The 22876-nt window shown below is 38.6% G+C and overlaps 1 protein-coding gene across 1 annotated transcript in view; it reads right to left on the bottom strand.

Moving 5' to 3' along the window:
* Positions 1 to 22876, bottom strand: part of LOC139454527 (protein NDRG3-like) — a 41377-nt gene that overhangs the window by 3638 nt on the left and 14863 nt on the right. The window contains 13 exon segments of the mRNA XM_071236298.1: positions 1688 to 1775; positions 2963 to 3062; positions 3631 to 3661; positions 3664 to 3692; positions 4398 to 4498; positions 5192 to 5269; positions 6226 to 6312; positions 7152 to 7212; positions 8538 to 8600; positions 12162 to 12200; positions 13830 to 13950; positions 14978 to 15077; positions 18623 to 18730. Coding sequence (XP_071092399.1) covers positions 1688 to 1775; positions 2963 to 3062; positions 3631 to 3661; positions 3664 to 3692; positions 4398 to 4498; positions 5192 to 5269; positions 6226 to 6312; positions 7152 to 7212; positions 8538 to 8600; positions 12162 to 12200; positions 13830 to 13950; positions 14978 to 15077; positions 18623 to 18730 — 1006 coding nt within the window.

Here is a 22876-nt window from a genome sequence, read left to right as displayed (position 1 = left end):
TTTAAATTAAGTTATCTTCATAGCGAAACAGTGCTCATAACATTACTCACAATGGCTGGTAAGTAATATCTGACAAAGTTTTGTTTTTATTATATGAACATGATGGATGCTATAGAAATGATAGAAAGTGACCCCTCAACATGCTAAAATCATATACATTTTTATTAAAACATCCCCCATATTAAATGATTACATGCATGCTGAATAAAGATAGGAGCAGTGAAAATTGTTAACTTCATGATTTGAAAGCGATGTTGAGACTGGTGTTTTCTAACAACTTCAAAGAAAGCCTTACATTCTTTATCCTCATGCACAGGCTACAAATATCTACCCTGGACTTGAAAACTTATCCAAACACGTGAAGACAAAAGTATGAACAAGTTAAAAGTCATTCACAAAATAATTTATCATAATATTTCAAATAGTAATTTCATCCTTGAAATACCCAAAAGTTCAAAGTCAGGTTTAGATACCAAAGGCACCAATCACATGTGTTAAATATCATGAGCACCAATGATGAGTTTTATATCACAATATGAGCACAAGGGCTGGGACGATACATCAACTGTGCGATCCGATATGTATCATGATACCTTACTCACAATCTGATATGTATCACGATACTTGCATGTGCTCTTATCTGTGTCGCGTAAGCCATCTTTTTCATACACAAATGGCCAAATACTTGATTTACAGTTGGCAGTGTCAAGTATTGCACAACAAATGAAAATAGGTATGTTTTCACTATTAACTTGCAGTACTGATTAGTGTTTAGTAGAACAGTTATAAAATGAAACATTTAAGGTCAGAATCGATATTTTTTACTTAGTGTGTGACTGTGATCGATACTTGTATGGAGAAGTAAAAAATCGCGATCCACCGATGCATTGGTGTATCGTCCCATCTCTAATGAGCACAAATGATTTATTTTTAAGTCCATACTTAGTCCTAGCCAGTGAACTTGGAGGCAAGTTCACAAGACCTGAAACTGAGAGTATTTACACTTGGTGTGGGCTGTAGGTGTTTAAGACTGCATCCTGTTCTAGATAATAAACTGAATATTACCAGGTGAGACTATCATACTTAGACAGTCACATCTATGCTGTAAGCCATCCACATAAGAGTTACCTCCCTTACAATAATATTTTCTGCCACACAAAACCTGAGCCCTGTCTTAATCACCGGTTTAAAATGTGAGATGTGACTAAAAGAATCTACAAATTAAATAAGCAGGAAGAAAAAGTCATCCTTATCTCTCACCATCCTTGAACGCCTACACTTATATAAATAAATAAATAAATAAATAATAAATAAATAAATAAATAAATAAATAAATAAATAAATAAATAAATAAATAAATAAATAAATAAATAAATAAATAAATAAATAAATAACAGAAGATTGACTTATCGCCTTAGTCATGTTGCAAACACAAAAGAAAAAGAAGGCCTCCAGTCAGATATTAGAGGTTAAGAGTACAGTCCAAAAGCAAAGGAAATCAGAACTCATTGTCAATACTTCATGCCCTTGTATACAATACCTTCCTGCATGATCTATGCATACATTCACTTTGAGATATTGTTATGTTTAATCAACAAGAGGTTCATGCACAGGGTTTATTTGCCTCCTTATTTGCCGAACACGTCTGTCACACTACAAGATCCTGAGTACATGTGTTCCATCTTACCATAGCCCATGCCCTGTAGGAAGAGTTTGAAGGCCTCGGTGACCTTGCCTGGCTGTTCCTCAAGCGGCATCCCTCCACAGTCAGCGATCTGGAGGGAGAGGAAAGAGTGAGACAATGAAAACTCGAGTGAGTGAGTGAGTGAGTACGGTTTTAAGCCGCTTTTCCCAGTATTCCAGCAACATCATGGCAGGAGACACCAGAAATGGGCTTCACACATTGTACCCATGGTGGGTATCAAACCCTTAGTGCTACCAGCCAGCGGGTCAACCCGAATCTAGTTGGACACATCAGCATGCCTGACGTCCTGTAAACTGACGTCAGCTAACAAAACAGATGGTACAATCTACTGAAATTCATGGCAAGGGACAAGTTCATGATATTTCAAGAATATTCTCAATATTAACACTATTTAAAAAAGAACATTTGGTCAACTCGGTTCAAAGTAAACACTGAAAGTGCAACCTATTCCCTGAATTTTCTAATATAAATTCAAGAATATTCTCAGTATCAACACTATTTATCTCTCTGTTAGAAATGCAGAGGGACTATCAGGGCACAAAGAGAATTCATTGATGTTTCCGTGATAAATGCAGAAGAGTGAGTGAGTTGGGTTTAACGCCACTTTTAACAGTATTCCAGTCATTTCGCGGGGTGTCAGCTTAATGTGGGAGGAAAGTCCGAAGTGATGCATGTTTCAGACGTTTACCACTTCGGTGAAACCCACGAGCACGGGTATGGTGCTGACAAACCTAGAAACATAATCGGGGCAAACCGAGATTCGAGCCCACAATCATAGGTTTCTGGCGTGCCCAAAGGATGTAACTCTGCACAGCTAATCGCGGCGCCTAAGACGACTGGGCCACTCGTGCCCCCAATAAATGCAAAAGAAATTTGTAATCCCTAATGTTTCTGAAGAGGTGAGTTGAGGTGAAATGGGGTTTAACATTGCATTCATGATTATTTCACTATTTGGACGTATGTGGCTGCTTGTACTAACCCAGAACAATATTACTAGTCCACTGAGAGACCATGCTACAGTGTAACACAGATAACCCACTCAGATAGAGGATAATGACTCCGAACCAACCAGTCCTTGTTTCGTACCCTCAATACCGAGCACCAGGCAGGGTAACAACAAGTACCATCTTTTTAACATCTTTCGGTAAAACAATACTTGGGACCGAACAACTCTATCCGCTAGACCAAGGAGGCAGTTTCCTGAAGAGTAAAAGATAAACACTTTGGAATGATGAACATGAAATACTATGTAACTACCTTCATGAAGTCTGTTTCCTGTGGGTCCATGCGTCCGTTCATGTTGACCACATCTTCCATGTGGGGGGAATCGTCTCCAACTAGCATCAGTGTCCGGCACCTGAGACATCACAAAGAATAATGAGCCTCTCTTTAATGATAATATTACAACATGGCACCATGAGTGAGTGAGCGCTTTTAACAGTATTCCACTTATATCACAGTGTGTAAGCTTAATGTGGGAGGAAAGCCCGAAATGATGCAGGTCTTAGATGTTTACCACTTTTGGGAAACCCACGAGTATGGGTAAGGTGCTGACAAACCTAGAAACATAATGGGGGCAAATTGGGATTTAACTCTACACAGCGAATTGGACCACCCGTGCACCCTTCATCTGTATGTGGAGAGAGAGAGAGAGAGAGAGAGAGAGAGAGAGAGAGAGAGAGAGAGAGAGAGAGAGAGAGAGAGAGAGAGAGAGAGAGAGAGAGAGAGAGAGAGAGAGAGAGAGAGAGAGAGAGACACACACACACACACACACACACACACACACACACACACACACACACACACACACACACACACACACACACACACACACACACACACACACACACACACACACACACAACTCCATGTGGCATTCCATGCAGTACAAGCCTCTCTACACACAACACATATCTGTCACCTACCTCACAGTTCTTGTCTGCATTTTCTTCAAGGAAGTTCCCGGAAAATGTTCAAGTCTGAACGTCTGACAACAAATAACAGGTGTTCACATAAGTCACATGGCCACATAAATCTTTGGTGCAGGTGAGCTAACAAGTGAAAAAACACACAGAAAAAAACCAAAAGCAGAACCTTTTATGCAAGCCTATAAATTGTAAGGACCTCTCTTTCCAAATAAATCCTTTCTTTTGAGGTCAAATACTTTCAATTACAGCAGCAAATCACAAGGATATGTTTACTTCCTTAATACGTGTGTTTGTAGTTCACTTCCTGTTGGAAACAGATCATGGTAGAGAGACAATATATACAAAGTCAGTGTACATGGTGCAGGTTGTGCTGCTACAGAACAGGTCTTCTTGGTGATCTCATTTCTTTCTTAATCATTCTATCTGTTTTAATACTAATATTTGTTATTTGTTTGTTGTGGAGCTCCACACTCAGCAATATTCCAGGTTTATGTCAGTGGTCTGTAAATAATTGCATTTTGACCAGACAATCCAGTGATAGACATGAGCATCAATCTATGTAATTGGGATGCAATCATATGCATAAACAAAGTCAGTGAGTGTGACCACTTGATCCTTTTTGTCGCCCCCTTACGACAAGCACGGGTTGCTTAACACCTATTCCAACTCGGATCTTCATGGGTAGAGCGTGTAATATCAAGACAAACCCAGATAACTCACTTTAGGTAGGACTTATACCATTAAGACAAAGCCAGACAACTCACTTCAGGTAGGACTCAATGAAGAGAGCGAGGTTCTGTGGATTGATTGACTTGACAAAATCCCTGTACACAGTTATCAGATCATGGTTATCCCAGCGAGTTTTCTGTAAAAGACCAAATGACAAAGATGAGATGCTAGACATCAAAGATGCTGATTAGATGATAAAAAACTATACTGCTAACATGATGCTAGACATCAAATCTGCTGCGTAGATGACAACAATACTGCTAACTTGATACTAGACATCAAATATGCTGTCTGGTGATAATAATCTATACTGCTTACTTGATGCTAGACATCAAACATGCGTGTAGATGATAATATACTGCTAACTTGATGCTAGACATCAAATACGCTGCATAGATGATAATAAACTATACTGCTTCCTAGATGCTTGACATCAAAGATGCAACAAAGATGATAATAAACTATACTAGTAACTCCATGCTAGACATCAAAGATATCTATACACTGGAACACTGCAAACACTAGGCAGAGAAACCAGTTTTCCAAGTGAGTTCGGATAGTGTTCGGATTAATCAACTCAATGAACATTTATATGGTTGACAATAAGATTGAATAATTTTTCAGGATTTCTTCACATCAGTCTTTTACTGATAATCATCTTGTCCATCTTTTTGTATTACAACATATTAGAAGCATGATCAAGATTAGTTGATCTTTGGTAATTTGCCACATGGGATGTTGAATCCGAGAACAATGTACCCATTGCTTATAGCTTTAGTATGCTGACACTGGATTCTCAGTAACACTTCATGTAACTATGGTAACCTACATGTCCAAACCAGTGCCACAGAAGGTATTCCTCGGTGAAGTTGGTCAGCTGACCAGAGAACAGGTACCAAGAGTTCATCTGAAATATATTCATTGGGCATGTTTATGAAAGGTTATAACAATAACAGTATGAATATATTTATCTTGTAAATATCGATCAAACGTATATAAAATACAATTGTGATAAAGAGACAACCCCATGCCTAGTGTCATATTTACCATGATGTTATGCAATTCAAGTATTCTAATGCAATGTCATGCTAGATCAGGTGACGGGACATCAAAATTAAATACCAATATAATACCTCACTTCTCTCTATAACAGAATTATTGTTTTCAATATGTATCTAGATATTCAGAATAGTCATGCTATTATCAATATATATTTTTAGGATATATCATCGTTCATCCCTATTTACCATGATTACATGATTTTACAGTTTCTTCCAGTATCATGAAAAACATGACTTTGATGTTTGTTTGTTTGTTTATTTGTTTGTTGTTTAACACAACACTCAACAATATTCCAGCTATATGATGGCGGTCTGTAAATAATCGAGTCTGGACCAGACAATCCAGTGATTGACATCATGAGCATCGATCCACACAATTGGGATATGTCAGCGAGCCTGACCACCCGATCTCATTAGTTGCCTCTTACGACAAGCATAGTCGCCTTTTAAGTTAAGGCAAGCATGGGTTGCTTAAGACCTATTCTACCCCGGATCTTCATTGGTCAACCTGACTTTGAAGTCTGAGTAAGTGTGACTTAAGCTGCTTTTCAGCAATATTTTCAGCAACCACACAGCAGGGAGCTTTAGATATTTTACCAATGTGGGGAATTCAACCCAGAGTGTCAACACAAGTACACACTTTAAACATTGTGCTATCCGATTATTTCGAAGAAGAAAGGAAGAAAAATAGAGAGAGAGAAAATAGGTAACAAGGGGAAAAAGTTTTGCATTTCTTCTCTGTTGTTTCTTTCAAAAATGTTATTCAGGTACCTCGTACATAATATACAATAGTAGATCTCACCTTCTGGTATCCCCACTCCATCCAGCCGGCCTGACTGGCCGTAGCATTGACCAGGGCGAGGGAGTCCACACTGTCTGGGTGGAGCAGCTGAAACCAGGAACATGCTTCATGCATACGGAGGCAAAGTACAGGGAAACCTCTAGGGCTGGGACGGGTACAGGACTACCCAGACCTGTGGTCAGTCACGTGATATATTGTTTAATGACAAACATTATCTAGAACTCTATGGTTCCACTACAAGTCACAAATGTTTGCATTTCTTTCTGACTATGCACCCTTTCCTTCTGATTTTTCATATGGTTGAATAAAGATATAACTTAATTCAACTTCAGTGTATGAATGACCAGATTGTTCAATACATGTATATAAATACGTTTTGCCAGGCTATGCTAAAAAATGTTCCCTTTCAGACATTTTGAGACATCTCCTAAGACCTACGGTGGGTACCCGGGTAGGGTCAGTTAATAAGGGGGTGGGTACCTGGGTAGTAAATTTGGACTTGTCCCAGCCCTAGAAACCTCGCTAATCCACAAACCCCCATAATCTGGACAATTGCTGTTGGGAACACATATTTTTGCAAATGAAAAGAAGTTAAAGAAAACTCAATATTTTCATTTGGCTATCATTAACCTGTATACAAAAAGTCGTAAACAATAACGGACATTACAAGATGACCATGATTGTTTGATCAGGAAAAGTGTTAATATGTACAAATAGTATCATCGTGATTAATAGGGTTTCAGCGTCAAGTTCAGGACAGTATCTTCTTATTCAAGGAATGACTTAATTACTTATCAACCATGTTAACTATACAGCCGAGACATGCTAAACGTAGGATGACTTTGAACATATTGAGATGCAGACAGCTGAATCTTTGGAATCAGTTTGTTGTTCATCACATCTTCCACTAGCTGGTGTCTACTTACTGAATATCGACTGAGGATGTTGGCGCCAGTGCCGATTCCAAAGCCAATGAATCTCTTCAACCTGTAACAAGAGTGAGTGAGTGAGTGAGTATTTGGGTACAATATTACGTGTAGGCATAACATGGAAGGAAGCCTATGGTGAGGTTTCTTGTTTGTTGTTTAACACTGCACTCAGCAATATTCGAGCTACACAACGGCAGTATGTAAATAATCGAGTCTGGACATCATGAGCATCGATCCTCCCAATTGGGATACATTGACATGCATCAACCAAGTCAAGCGAGCCTGACCACCCGATCCCGTTAATCGCCTCTTACGACAAGCATGGGTTGCTGAAGACCTATTCTACCCCAGATCTGCATGGGTCAAGACATACACTCGGTGAACTAAATTACTTACTACTTGTTTAATGACCCCTGGCGTTTTTATCAGTCAGATATAGGAAAATGGGTTGTAATTAGTGTTTCATGTTCACTACTAAAAACTGCCATTATTAACATCGGTCTACAGCTAGCTTTTCCCTTTGAACAAGCTCTGAAATATTTACCGTCAAGGCTTTCCATGCGATTTGATTTAAATATGTGTATCGCGATACGCATCGCATCATGACCAGACTGTATCGTTTCAACCCTAATATGATGACATGCATCAACCAAGTCAATGAGCCTGACCACATTAGGTGAGGAAGGTTGCAGATGTTCACACATGAAGAATAGGTATGGCGCCGACAGACCATGGATTATAACAATAGATCAACCTAACCTGACGGGTGTAAGTTTGTTTAATCAGTACCACAGGCACCCACAATTGAAATCCTGCCTTTCTTTATCAACTGCATTAATAAACAGCTGTTGAAAAGCAGCAGCATCGGCTATTGGGAGACATGAGGTGGAATGGGGTTATTGCACTTTTATAGCCAGGTGCATGCGCACACATACTTGCAAACATGTGTCTGTGTACCTGAGAAGCCAACAGAAGCCACGTTAAGTCTATGTCAACAATCAGTGCGATGTCCCCATCAACTGTGGTGTCACTAACTTTTATGTCAACAATCAGTGTGACTAACTTTTATGTCAACAATCCTCCCTGTATGGCATCCACAATGGTGTCAGCTAGGGTGTCATGCTGTGCTTCCTGTAGGCATTTCTTAACTCACTTATTTAGAACCATACGGATAATAAACAATAGCACAACCTGACCAGATTTTGAAAAATAAAACAGGAGGCCATGGAATTCCATTTGGATGCTAAATCTCCATCCATTATGGCCTTGGACAAGGTCTATTGGATCGATTTGATGATAGATTGGATCAGTACAAATATTCACCAATATGACGAGTCAAGTAAACCATAACACAATAGTTCCAAGTAAAGTAAGTGGTCTTACCCATAGTGCTCCACAACGGAGTGAACGCCCTCTGCCAGTTCATCCATAGTTGGGAAGACAAACCTGTAACACACCAGAGAGAATAGCATGAAATACAGTACACAGCAATCAGCAAAGACTTGAGTGACTTGGGTCATATCGTTTTTCGCAATATTCCAGACTTATACCATGTATGGGGGTCTTCAAGATCAGTCTTCACACAGTGTACTCATGTGGGGATCACACGTGGGTCTTCAGCATGACGTGCCAGTGTTACTTTCAAAGATGAGTCCATGGGGTTTCATGATCAAGAAGCATGATGATGTTGCCAGTGGCTTATGAATTAACTAAACAAAAGTGTTGAAAGGTTTGGGTGTTTATGTGTACAGGTATCTTGCTTCAATGTGTTCATGTTGATTGGACTTCTTTGATATTCTTTGGTTTCAAAGCATGCAAGACTTCCCAAAATGAAAATATGGACACTCAATCAACTTAAGCACCTGCCTACCACATCTACTTAGTCGCCGCTTACGACAAACATAGAGAGAGAGAGAGAGTATGGTTTTACGCCACTTTTAGCAATATTCCAGCAATATCACGGTGGGGGACACCAGAAATGGGCTTCACACATTGTACCCATGTCAGGAATCGAACCCGGGTCTTCGGCGTGACGAGCGAACGCTTTAACCACTAGGCTACCCGACCGCCCCACGACAAACAGAGTTACTGGGGAACTCCCCTTGGGAGGTGAAGATGAGGAGCATGTGTGTTACTACTGAAATGTATTATGATTACCATGAATCTTGCCATGAAATTATAAAAAATACTTAGCCTTGAACAAATATAGTATTTCACTTGAAACTATATGAAATTACTGCCTTGGCTTTCCAAGTGTAATCAATTCTTTTCATGTTAAATAAATAAAAAACTTTTGTTACAAATAATATATTCCTAATTCATTACAAACAATAATCATGTAGATAACAATGCAGTCCCTCTAATTCTATATAACTCATAAACTAAACTTATCTAACTATATTTCACAACACAAACAACATTTACAACAAACAATCATGCATAAAAGTTCATATAACCTATTTCCTCATCATTTCCTTATCAATCAGTTATGAATCAAGTTAATTTTACATGTTAATCAGCTGTGTAAAGATTTCACATAAAATAATACATCAATGTCTTATTATCTCAAGTTAGTAACTGCCATGCCATTGTCAAAGTACAGGAAAGCATTATGAAATAACATTACATGACATGAATACCTGCTAATTGCTCCTGGTATAGCCCAGGGTGTTATACATGTTATCACAATGGCTCAATTAAGCTGACTGTGACTGGTCAGACAGGTTACTGGAAGTGACCTCAGGTCATGTCCTGACCAATGTCCTGAGGCATGTTAGGCTGAGAGACGTGATATATTCTCTTTATAGCCTCGGGTTATAACTCACATTCCTGGGGTGTATTCCTAGTCTCTGAGTAGACAGTTAGTAGCCTTAAGTATGGAGTGGATTGTCTACAACAGCCAGGTGTATGAGGACCAAGTTACTCTAAAGGTCTCCTTTAACATTAAGAATTTATTGTTCTATAATATTATTTACAAATATGTTGGCCTAAAAGAAAGAAAGGTCTATCTTTAAATAATAATACAACTTTAAAGTTAACTTGCTATTAATGAATGAAAAAGGTACAAGTTTTAACTTGGCAGGACATTAATAGTGTTGGTCGTGTTGGTTGTGGATGGTCTTCATATAGATACACAAATACTTGCAATAGAAGTCTCAAAGGACATCAATTGGTTGGAGCATCCATTGTAGGATGTTTCACAAGCGATTCTCCAATCAACTGATATATAATATTGCCAACACATTCTTGGGATGATACTAATTATGAACAAAAGCTGCCCAATGATTGTCGAAGGTCTTCTTTTTTTCTTTTTTCAGTTTCTTATGCCAGTCAATTTTGTAAGTGAACTAGTCAAAGACAACAGGCCTTCCACTTGGATGACCAAATGTGGATTAAACGAAAGTATGTCAGCCAATTTAGCACAGCATGCAGAGTGATCAGATACAGGCATTTTACAGCGAAAGAGTTTTAGACCACTAGTCCTTAAAATGATAACATATAGCAAAACCCCTAAAAATGGCACATTTCTACTGGTCCTGAGGATACTTTAACTATTGGGCAGTTTGGCAAGGACTACAGGACTAGTGCCAATTTCTAACACTGGGCAAACCAGTATTTGACAGTGTGAGGAACTGACCACACCGTCAGAAAACAACAGCCTTCACATTAACCAGTGTTACTCATTATCCAATTTTCTTCAATAATTTCTACAATATCGAAGTTGTATTTGAGCCAATCTCTGCCCCAGAATCTCCACTGGGAATACACGTAAAGCTTTCATAGTGCAGTACAACATCCGTGCACCATCCACATGCAACATAAAAAGTTCAATCTCACCGAGCTGATATAATTCTAAAAATAATATCAATGATATACACGCGACATATTTGTATGCCCATTCATTTCACATACAAACTACACACACTGATTCAGAGTGAGTGAGTGAGTATGGTTTTACGCCGCTTTTAGCAATATTCCAGCAATATCACGGAGGGGGACACCAGAAATGGGCTTCACACATTGTACCCATGTCGGCAATCGAACCAGGTCTTCGGCGTGACGAGCGAACGCTTTAACCACTAGGCTACCCGACCGCCCACACTGATTCAGATCAATACTTGCCAATAGTTCTCCACAGGATCATGCACTAAATACCCATGGATGGGGACAGTGTTGCTGTCCCCTGTATTCTGATAGTACTACTACTCTCACATCGGTATCCAACATGACACTATATTTCTAAACATGCAAGGACAAAATACCAAACCCAAACAAAAAGAAGCACAACAGATACTGCAATATCCCCAACCTCCCCAGCTTACTCAATAAGGCATCATACCAATAAGCTGAACATCGACAAACATATTAGAAATGGTGAATTGCCATTGGAACCTTTTTTTATTACAAAATAGCACCCGGTCAGCAACTTTAATATGTGTACATCATATACCAGTATATGGTTAATTGTATCTCATTCAGATGTTAAGGCCATGTTGTAACTCATTTTGTAAAAAGTCACATAATGTAAGATGTAAGTTTTGTTTGGTTGGAGACAAAAAGGAATTTTTCAGGTTTAACCTCTTTCCAAGAAAATGGCATTTGTTGCTAAAAATGTCCATCTCTAGATTTAATGTACCCTCTTCTGGTTAACAAGGTAATTTTGTGATGACAATTAAAGAACTTACTACATTCATGAACCAAAACAAAAGATGGAAATATTTCAATGATTATAATCATCAAATTCTAATCAAATCATAGTACAACTAAGTTGAAAAATATGAGATCAAAGGTTGTGCAGATTGTACATATATAATTAATAAATACATGTATAATTAATAAATATTCTTTCATAAGGCAAATGTGAACAAAAAATTGCTGCAATAGAGTTTGCCTGGTTTACAAATCCGTGACGAGAAGAAGGGTTTGGCGAGCCAATGACGGTGTTCTGAGAGACGTGAACATGTGTTAGGTGGTACACAGTGCACACAAGTCACATGACCAACATACCTGCTACCTAGAGAATCAGGATTACCCAGAACATCGTGTCTGTTAGGAGGAACGGCAAGAGATTATATATGTTGCATGTCAACTACAGGCTATAGACATGTATGTCATTCCAATCTGCGGTACAGCAGTAACTATCTACAAGATGCAGGACATGCCTATTGACAAACACAAAGGATGAGTAGGTCAACATTATACACGCTCTGAAAATAAACATTTGTCAGTAAAATGGTTATATTCTTATAATGGTTATAACAAAACAGTTGGTTAGTAGAAAAACAAGCATTCAGACACAAACATTAGTAGAACACAAACCCTCAACTATCCCCGTGTTATTGGTTTTCGACACATTCTTAGTTTTCTCTCTAATCACTTTAACAACTGTCACCTCATTCACTAATAAAAGACATCTTTCTCCTAGAAACAAGCCATCACCTGAGTATTTACAATGTCTGCGTGATGCTACACCTCTTGTTATAGCACAAATGATCGCGATAAACATGGCCGTCCAAAAACGTATGATGTCCATAAACGTATGATGTCCCAAAACCTATGATCTGACAATACATGGTTACAGAATTTTATGCTTACAATCGTTCATTTGGTCTGCACTACTAAATATGATAAAGTTTTAACACTGATGCCAGATCCAAGTCTTCATCTGTCTCTGGTTCTTTTGTTGTGTATGATATATACAATGAACAAGGGATTGGCCAAATTTGATAGTGATAGGCCAGTTGGATGAAATCTTTTCTTAACAAGTGTATTCAAAAACATGCTATCCTGCCTCAGTGGACATATTTTAACAATTTGAAGTAATTTGAGTGAATATGCTCATGTTCAGAAAAACCCATTGTACAACTGAATCATTACAAACACATCTTAGTAATTCCATTCCAACATGCAGACTAACAATAGCTTGCATCATGCTATGAGAAGTAGCACACGGACGATGAGCTAGCCTGGCAAGTGGGACTCAGGCCAAACAGATTTATGGCGGTCACAATAACAATATAAACTAGCTAGACTTTGGTGTGATTGCTGTCATGGGGGGCTATACTCGGTTGTCATAACTGAAGCACATGCTCGACTTACTCTGGTCAGTGACAGCAAAGGCTACACCCTGTTATTGTGAGTGACGCACATGCTCGACTTACTCTGGTTAGTGTCGACACAGATGGCTATACTCGGTTGTCGTAACTGAAGCACATGCTCGACTTACTCTGGTCAGTGACAGCAAAGGCTACACCCTGTTATTGTGAGTGACTCACATGCTCGACTTACTCTTGTTAGTGTCGACACAGATGGCAATACTCGGTTGTCGTAACTGAAGCACATGCTCGACTTACTCTGGTCAGTGACAGCAAAGATGGCTACACCCTGTTATTGTGAGTGACGCACATGTTCGACTTACTCTTGTTAGTGTCGACACAGATGGCAATACTCTGCTGTCGCAACTGAAGCACATGCTCGACTTACTCTGGTCAGTGACAGCAAAGGCTACACCCTGTTATTGTGAGTGACTCACATGCTCGACTTACGCTGGTCAGGGCCGACAAAGATGGTCATAATCTGCTGATGTGACTGACACACATGCTCGACTTACTGTGGTGAGGGCAGGCAAAGATGGTTACAATCTGTTATTGTGACTGAAGTACAAGCTCTACTTACTCTGGTTTCAGTTGGAGAGCTCCTTCCTCCTGCCCAGGAGCATTGACGTGGTAGACACAGAAGTGGCGTAATATTGGCTGCATCTCAGCATAGCTGAAGAACCCTTGGAAACAGGTCACATCTGCAACACAATTTAAAGAGTGAGTGGGTGAGTGATTAACCAGCTTAAGCAGGGAGACTGTCCGAACTGCTCTGCTTCTTTTCTGGTCAATAGCTGACATTGGGACAGTCTGACTGTTACCCCTGTTTGACTCCCAAGAAAATACCAAACATGTTAGATTTCAAAATCCTTTCAAAACACAACACCTCAACTAAATAAAATGAATTGATTTCAGATTTAAAGTCCAGTGCCCTGTTCCACAAAGCGATCGTAGCGCTAAGATGATCGTAACTCCCATACTCTATCATAAGCTTATGACAGTCATAGCGCAATGATCGCTTTGTGAAACGGGACCCTGAAAAATAAATCTATGTTCAGACTAATCTCATTAAAATCAAACCTTGAGCTCGCTACCTGCTAAAGAGAGGTCTGAGGACATCCCATTAAAGGTCACACCAGAACGACCTATCATCCGACAAAGTGTTGCCTACAAGATTGCAAACATGACAATTTAAATGTGTTTTCTAATCATGCAACCTTAAAAAGATTAACACAGCCATCTTGAAAGGCACCTATAGGCTGTATGACTCATCCTGAATGCTAGACATTGTTTATCTCTGGCTTCAATGAGACATACATTTGAAACGGAAGAGACTTTCCACAGCCAGTAGAAAATACTGCCATACATTCTTGGCCATATATTACACATTTCAAAGTTTGTTTTCTTCAGATTTAAAATTTTGAATAGAACTTCATCCAAATTTTATTCAGAGAGTAGTCTTGATTGGAAGTTGCCATTTTATAACTTGTGCTGTAAAGCTCCAGAAAGCTGCTTCCAGCTAGTCAATTCATTGGTCAGTCAAAGTTTGCAAAAGGTTGTTCTGACGTGACCAGTCACCATTTACGGGATATCTTCAGATCCTTGTTTAGCTATATAGCAGGCACTAAGATACGATTTTAATAACATTAATCAACAGACAAACATGGCGATCACTATGCAGCATTTACAGGCGGAACACATATGAAAACACTTGTCTCTACTACTTACGGTTGAGTCCAATGTCGTGGAAGGTGAGAATGGCCATCTTGGATCGGTCCCCCTGAATCGCCACATGCATGTTGCCATAAGGAGTCTCGATATCATCCTCCTGTAACACAAGCATCCACAATATGTAACAGAAGACTTGTTTAGTCACTATCAATAGCCTCTTTCAACATGCTAATGCAGTCTGCGCCAAATACTTTTTGAGCCTATTCACCCAAACTTTTATTTTGGCATTATTTCACTAGATTTTAGTCTTAGTATATGAAGTATAAGCTAATTTTACTATACCAGAAGAAATTTTAGTAGACTTGGGGTTCGGACTAATGGCTGAACTGTACTGAGTACAAGTAAGACGATTTTGTTTCGTTTGTTTGCTTGTTGTTTAGCACCGCACTCAGCAATATTACAGCTATATGACAGCGGTGTGTAAATAATCAAGTCTAGACCAGACAATCCAGTAATTGACATCATGAGCATCGATCCACGCAATGGGGATGCGATGACATGCATCAACCATTCAGCAATCCTGACCACCAGATCCCATTAGTCATGGTAGTCCTATTTGATGACTAGCACTTGTGGACAATAAATTCTGAACCGGTTCCTAATGCTTCAATTTTTCTTCAAATTGGAAGTGAATAAACTGACAGAAAAAATAAATAACATTGTTGTCTCATTTGTCAAACAGGACCAGCTGCAACCTCTGAAGACGAGCGAAAGAAGGGTTACACTAGTCTGCTGGGCTAGTCCTTAAAACATATGAATTTCTAATGCTGTAGTGTATTGTGACACATATAAGGGACGTAATGATACGACTATCTCACCACAATACCTATCATAATCATTTGTTCACAATGCAATATGAATGGATACTTAATTCGAGGCAATTTTGCTTGAATTTTTATATTTCAAAGGGCATAAACAACCATAAATTAAAAGGCTTGAAACTTCCTGAATATGTGCAATTATATTTGAAAATAAATGTCTCATTTCAATCAATACTTGATTTCAGATACAACTGGAGTGTCAGAACCAGTTGGAAAAAGCTTAGAACAGATTTTAAGTCTTAAAACTATGTACATTGTACAATCTAGATATAACATGAACTAATACTGATAAAATTGTTCATTAAAACATAGGTAGGACCCATTTTGCCTACTAAGTCATTCCATTGCTGTTTTAAATGCCCCATGTGTGAAACAATAAAGGGCTAAAATGTGAACCGATATAGGATCAAATGTGTGAGTGAGTGAGTTGGGTTTAATGGCACTTTTAACAGTATTCCACTTATATCGCGGGGTGTCAGCTTAATGTGGGAGGAAAGCCCGAAGTGATGCAGGTCTTAGACGTTTACCACTTTGGTGAAACCCATGAGCACGGGTATGGTGCTGACAAACCTAGAAACAATATCAGGGCAAACCGGGATTCGAACCCACAATTATAGGTTTCAAGGGATGCAACTCTGCACAGCGAATCGTGACATCTTAGACGACTGGGCCATCTGTGCCCCCGATCAAAATATGAATCCATACAGGTAAGTATGTATTGCATATCGTATCGTGTGAGCAGATCAATGCAGTGATGTACTGGAAGATCGCGACATCCCTAATACACAGATCCCAACTCTGGAAAGAGTCCCTACCCAGTCACATCCTTTCAAATCCTTATCATACACCATGCACTTGCAACACAAATGATTATATATCACTATCCAGGTATGTATTTTATGATCGATATTGACAACTCCTCCCCTCTTAACATGTCTAAGTAGGTACAGTGTTCCCTCGTTATTGCGCCCTCAATATAGCGCTAACTCGGTTATAGCACGCGATAAAGCATGGCTCCCAAAGTTTACTAACATTTTCAATACACTCAAGTTCTCCAATGACATGATGTTTTCCCCCATCTCAGATAACCGCGATCATGTAACACCAGAAATACCAGTCAAATCCGAACTGAAGTACGCAATTTAATCCTATTATTATATTATCTGGAAGATCTAATTAAAAAAAATGTTCATTGTTTATTTGGACTAATATTTGCAAAATACCTATTTAATTATATTCAAAATTTCATTCAATAATTATAATAATGTTTACAATAATTTCGGCGAAATCGTATGCGAAGTGATTGGGAGATTGCAGAACTCACCGTTATTACAGCAACAACAGTCAAATTACAGCTATTGACGCCTTGAAACGAACTTTAGTTGCAAGAGAATGGATACACATATCATAAATGCAGTATGATGACTCGCTAAAAGTCAAATTTGAGGCAGTTTGACTATTAAATGTCAACATAACGTTTTCGCAATCGAAATACATGTAGCTCGGGAAGTCCCTCCAGTCAAAATCGTTCCATACGTCCAAAAATATCCTGCATACAATCTGTACCAAAGTGCTACGCTTATGGTTCTTATAATTTTGAGTATATATGGTGGAAGCTGCAACTAAAATAACACGATATTGGAACATATTATTCCTGATAAAATAATAATTTCTTCCGACCGTTGCATCAAAATTCTTTAAAGTTGTATCACTGGGTACGTTTTAACTGAATCACCGGTAGATTGGGAGGAAACGCGTGCACAGCTGATTGCTATTTCCGGCTTAGTTTACGAGAATATACACACAGTAATCTTAATCTCTGCACATAATACAATGCCTTTGAGAGCAGGAAATACATTTTAAATGGTAAATCATCATGTCTAATGATGTTTTATATCAAATTTCATCCTTTTATTGACCAAGTTTGTTATAGATCTACCTGCTTATTCACCTGAAGGGATAGATTTGTTTGTATTTTTAAAGCGCATGTTAATACTCGATAAATCTTTTTTTACACTATGAATCAGAAATAACTTCTTTCGTAATCTTTTTGGAAACTAAGAAACGTGCAACGTAGATCGTGTTAGGTAGGCGGAGTATGTACATGTATACTGTTTTGTTGGTCATCTACCACCTACGACTCGACCTTGGCTAAACCGCTGATCATCTATAACACTCATCAATTATTTGGAACCCGAAGGTACCGTTGTAGCGAGGGATCACTGGACTACAAGGGGTTCAGCACAAAACCACAACAGGCATCAGCTTGCTACTTTCAACTGATTTGCATCATCTGGGCTGTTTTGAAACATTCATTTGACATGATTTTGATATTAATTCAGCATAATCTGTTTATCATGAAGTCTTGCAAAACTGTGATCATAGTGATCATCTTAAAACTCACAAGATTGTACAAATTGAATAAGGTAAGCACTCTTTGCCTAATGATTACATGTGCCAGATCCTCACTTTGGAAATCATTTTCAGTACAGTTTAGCGTTAATATGTGGATTTAAGTAGTTGAGGACATAAGACCGGAAGAAACAGGGAAGTGCTTCAAGGTGCAGGCAAGATCTAGGCCTGTGTTCTCAGAGGCCAGATGTGGAACCTTTATTTTTTTTAACCCTGTTTACTAAAAGACATCACCAGTGTGGAATGCGCATATTATTCCCTGCGTTTTTGAAGAAAGGTTCCATGTTACATGCCATTTAACAGTGCCCAAGTACAATCAGACAAAAAGTTGAAAAGAAAAGGCCTTCTAATACATAATAATTAGTCTAAATACACAAAATTTCTAATCCAACACTCAGACATTGCTCACCTGAATCAAAATGGCTGTGGCATCTGTGTTTGCGAACGACCTTGGTTTGGGGTCAGTGCTGTCAATGCTTGTCAGCTCGATGTCCGTTAGCTTCTCCATTGTTCGCCGCTGTCACAGATAATATTCACAACATTACACTTCAATCCGAGAACCTTGAAAAACAACACTCACATTAAAACTATCAAACAATTGTCTGCACACACCAGCCTTAACTAGTTCCAAAGTGAACACCTAGTTTCAAAAAATCTTCCGGTCAGCATGGAAAACTAGTGGGGGTGTTTCTGAGGGGGGGGGGGGGGGGGGGGGGGAAGAGGGGGAAAGAGTTATTGGGGACAGGTCTGGAGGAGGGGGAAAGACATTGTTGTCACCAACACTATAAATAAAGCAACATGCCCTGGCGGAATATGATCAAGGGCCTATCGCACTTGTCAATACACTTATAAGATCATCCAACATTGATAAACCCACATGAGGGCAAGCAGGGGCTTATGTTTCAAGCTGGCATTTCAACCCCTTGAGATCCTTGACGAACAGTTTCAACCTTCTTCAAGAACATGCCATGAAGTTCGCCATTTTACTTGATGAACACTTTCAGTTTCACTTCCACCAGCGACTATGAACAAATGTTATGTCGACGATGACATAAGGCAGTTACAAGTCTCACTCACAGGTATGGTCATTGGTGAGCTCATCATTAACTGATAAACTATACCTTGTGGAACATGATATCCAGGAAAGCTACAAGTGAAAACAAAGGTATCCAAACTAGTGTCAAATTTTTATTTTATTAATATCTAGTGGATGACGTCTTTTAAGATCTATCAATGCACCAAATACTTTCAACTTAATCAAAATAGCTATGTGTGAAGTCTGTGCTTTTATTTTTACATAGTATTACTTGGTTTTATCAATGTTCAATTTGTGTCAAATTTTTAACTGAAGAATATTGGTCATTTTCCCCTATAAATTTACAATTGTGTCAGCTATTGGTCATTTTATCCTGTATATTTACTCCATATCAGCTATTGGTCATTTTATCATGTATATTTACTCCATATTAGCTATTGGTCATTTGATCTTGCATATTTACTCTAAATCAGCTATTGGTAATTTTATCCTCTATATTTACTCCATATCAGCTATCATATCCTTTCACCCTGTTTTTTTAACTCTATATTAGCTATTCATCATTTTATCCTGAATTTTTACTCTATATTAGCTATTCATCATTTTATCTTGTATATTTACTCTACATCAGCTATTGGTCATTTTATCCCGGTATGGGATAATAAGATGAGAAAAAGCTTCAAAAGTATAATAAACAAGGTTTCAAGCCTTTTGCTTTTCATAGTAGATGATAGATGCCAAGTACCCAGTAATGAACGACATTTGACAATTATCCAAAGGCGAGGTGTTGGCCTTCCTTCTGGGGGAGATCGGGTATCCAGAAAGAAGCTTCCATGTCACCCCCATCTGACACCGGTTTGCCTAACTGAATCAACATGCTCATGTGTGTTGTGCCATATTCAGCGATAACAATCAAACACAGTGGGCAGTGACAAGATGGAAGGATATCCTAACATGATAACAACAATCCAGAGAGTAGAGGGTGAACATCAATAATAGTAAAAGGTCACCAATGGAGGTTCCAAATCTGACCTGTAATTTGGGCGTAAGGTGATGTACGAACCTTAATATTTTAATTGTACATAACTGGTCTGTAAATTAGCAATTGGTATCTGTATTAATCCACTTCATGCCTTATTGTGACAAGGTTGCATAGCTTCATGTTTAAGTCAAGCAATACAATTTAGTTTTTGACAGCACAGTATACACAGAATGGCAATTTTTTCCCAAAACTGGTACCGTATATGACTGCAGATAAGCCGACCCCATAGATAAGCCGAGGTATTAACTTGACCATTGAAATACGAAAGAAAATGATATGACCCGTAGATAAGCCGAACCATGAAGTGATAGGCAAAAAACACTGCGAAGTCGGAATGCAAGATTTGTGCCGGTACTCGCACATATTCAATAATAAAAGATGGAAAATGTTGTAATTATATCGAAAAAGTCATTATTGTTTCTATTAAAGATTTAACACACCAGTCATCCACTGGTTTCTCTTGTCTTTTTTTAATCTCATAATGATCTTTATATGTTGCCATCAACAACGAAGTACCATTTTGTGAATCGTTGTATATAAAATTATGAACCCATGAGAAAATATATCAGCTAGAGCGAAGACTCGCAGTTTGAATGCAGCAATGTAAGCATGGCGTTTTCGTTTCAAATGAGAATGTTAGTCAGTAAAAACATATCAACTTTTATACCCCCCTTTATACCACTATTGTATGTAAATCCAATTGAATTAAATAAACTATGAACACATTGAATGACCATCACTTACTCACAGGCTTCTCCAGTTTATTAAACTAATCTCTCAAAAACAAAGGAATTAAGCCCCTACTCCCAACACGATCGCTAAGCACCCACAACTTGAAAGTGTTTGTGTAAACAACATAACAATACCAATCGGCCCGTTATTACCAGTGCCTTTTTCCTTGTGTACTGTGTTGCTTTTTAAACAAAAGGAAGCAATCACAGTGGTCATCGTTTGTGACGTCAAAGGAAACGGCTGATCACATGTTTTTGCAAATGGCACACGGAATAACTCGCCATTACAGCGAGTTATTTGCCTCTTTCAATAAAGGTAGATACTTGTTCACTATCAATTTATGAACTTTGCAAAACGTACCAGCTATTGGCGATTTCATATGTGGATTATATATTATAGCTGTGGATTACATATATTGTTACATATAAAGACTGTGGAGTTTATGAAGAAGAAGGATAAACTTGGAACATTCAGTTGAAAACTGATTATTGGAAGTAGTAACATGAATAACATTTTTTTAATAATGACAACATTGGTGTATAATAATAAAATTATTGATAATCTATAACAATAATGGCTCTATTCGTGGCAACTTCCAAACTTTCGGGAGGTTGTAATATATCGGACCATCATTCAGGCGATGTTTCTGACAGATCACGATCTGAAAAATACTATAATGAAAGTGTATCCCGTGGATAAGCCGACCCCTTTCTACAGAATCTTTTTTCTGGTCCTCAAAATTCAGCTTATCTGCGGACATACACGGTACCCAAAAATGGGGTATGTGCATTAAACTCAAATGCACACTCTACACAAGAAAATATGGTACTCCTAGTCTTCGACATGCTACATGACAAAATACACAACATAGGAAACCTGGCTACTGTTTTGAGATTGATTCTGCTCAATATGCAACAATACCAACAGTCCATTTCCTTCAATCAGTTTAGTTAGGTAAACAGTCATGGCCATATGTTGAAAGCATGAAACCTAACCTAAACAATCCAATATTCAAACACCAACTTACGGAATCATACAATATGTCGATCTTTTACCTTATCAAAATCAGCAAGACTTCATACATATCAACATGATATAAGCTATGAAACTTAACAAATTAAAAGTACAGAAATGAAGACCAATTTGACCTAATTAGGTTAGCTGAAACCTACCTTTGTCGTTTGTGCACAAAGCAATACACCTACTCCAAGTGAAGAAGTTTAAGAAACAGGTACAGCCAAGCCAAAGGTATTATGACAGTGTGTTGTTGAGAAGGCAGTGTACAAAATTCTCGAGGCCTCTGGTGCTGATAGTAATGAACCCCATATCTAGCTTGACGAGTCTATGAAGTGGACACAACTGCTGGAGGCAATACGTGACATCATGACTGTCCCCAGGCTCCGACTCACCATGTTCCCCCATGTCTGTGAATAATCTTACAATAAACCTGCAAAGTCACAACCACCCACCGATGACCATCATATACTTCCACAGTACATCACCCACAACCGACGACCATCATGTACGTCCCTCATACAACCTCACTCCTAAGACAAAATTCTGAAATTCTGTCTACTTCAGTACTTGAAGCTTGTGAAGCACATTAGAAAGTTAATATTCATGATGAATAATTAACACTGATTAAATTATGGACATAGAAGCCGAATGACAAACTGAACTTACGGATGAGGAAATCCAAAGAGTCTGAATGATGTGAAACTGAAAGAGTGGTATCGCTCAGCGAATAAAGAAAACAAAATGGCAGAGAAAGAAGACAGGAATATGAATAATGGGCTGTCTTGTGTCGTGTCAGAGGTCACATTGTGCAACGTTAACTTCCCCCCAGGAGAGTC

The sequence above is a fragment of the Haliotis cracherodii genome, unplaced genomic scaffold (genome assembly GCF_022045235.1).
Source record: "Haliotis cracherodii isolate W230 unplaced genomic scaffold, xgHalCrac1.p SCAF_10, whole genome shotgun sequence".
Classification (NCBI taxonomy): domain Eukaryota; kingdom Metazoa; phylum Mollusca; class Gastropoda; order Lepetellida; family Haliotidae; genus Haliotis; species Haliotis cracherodii.
Note: the sequence above shows the minus strand (reverse complement) of the source record. Positions and strands in the feature narration are given on the sequence as shown.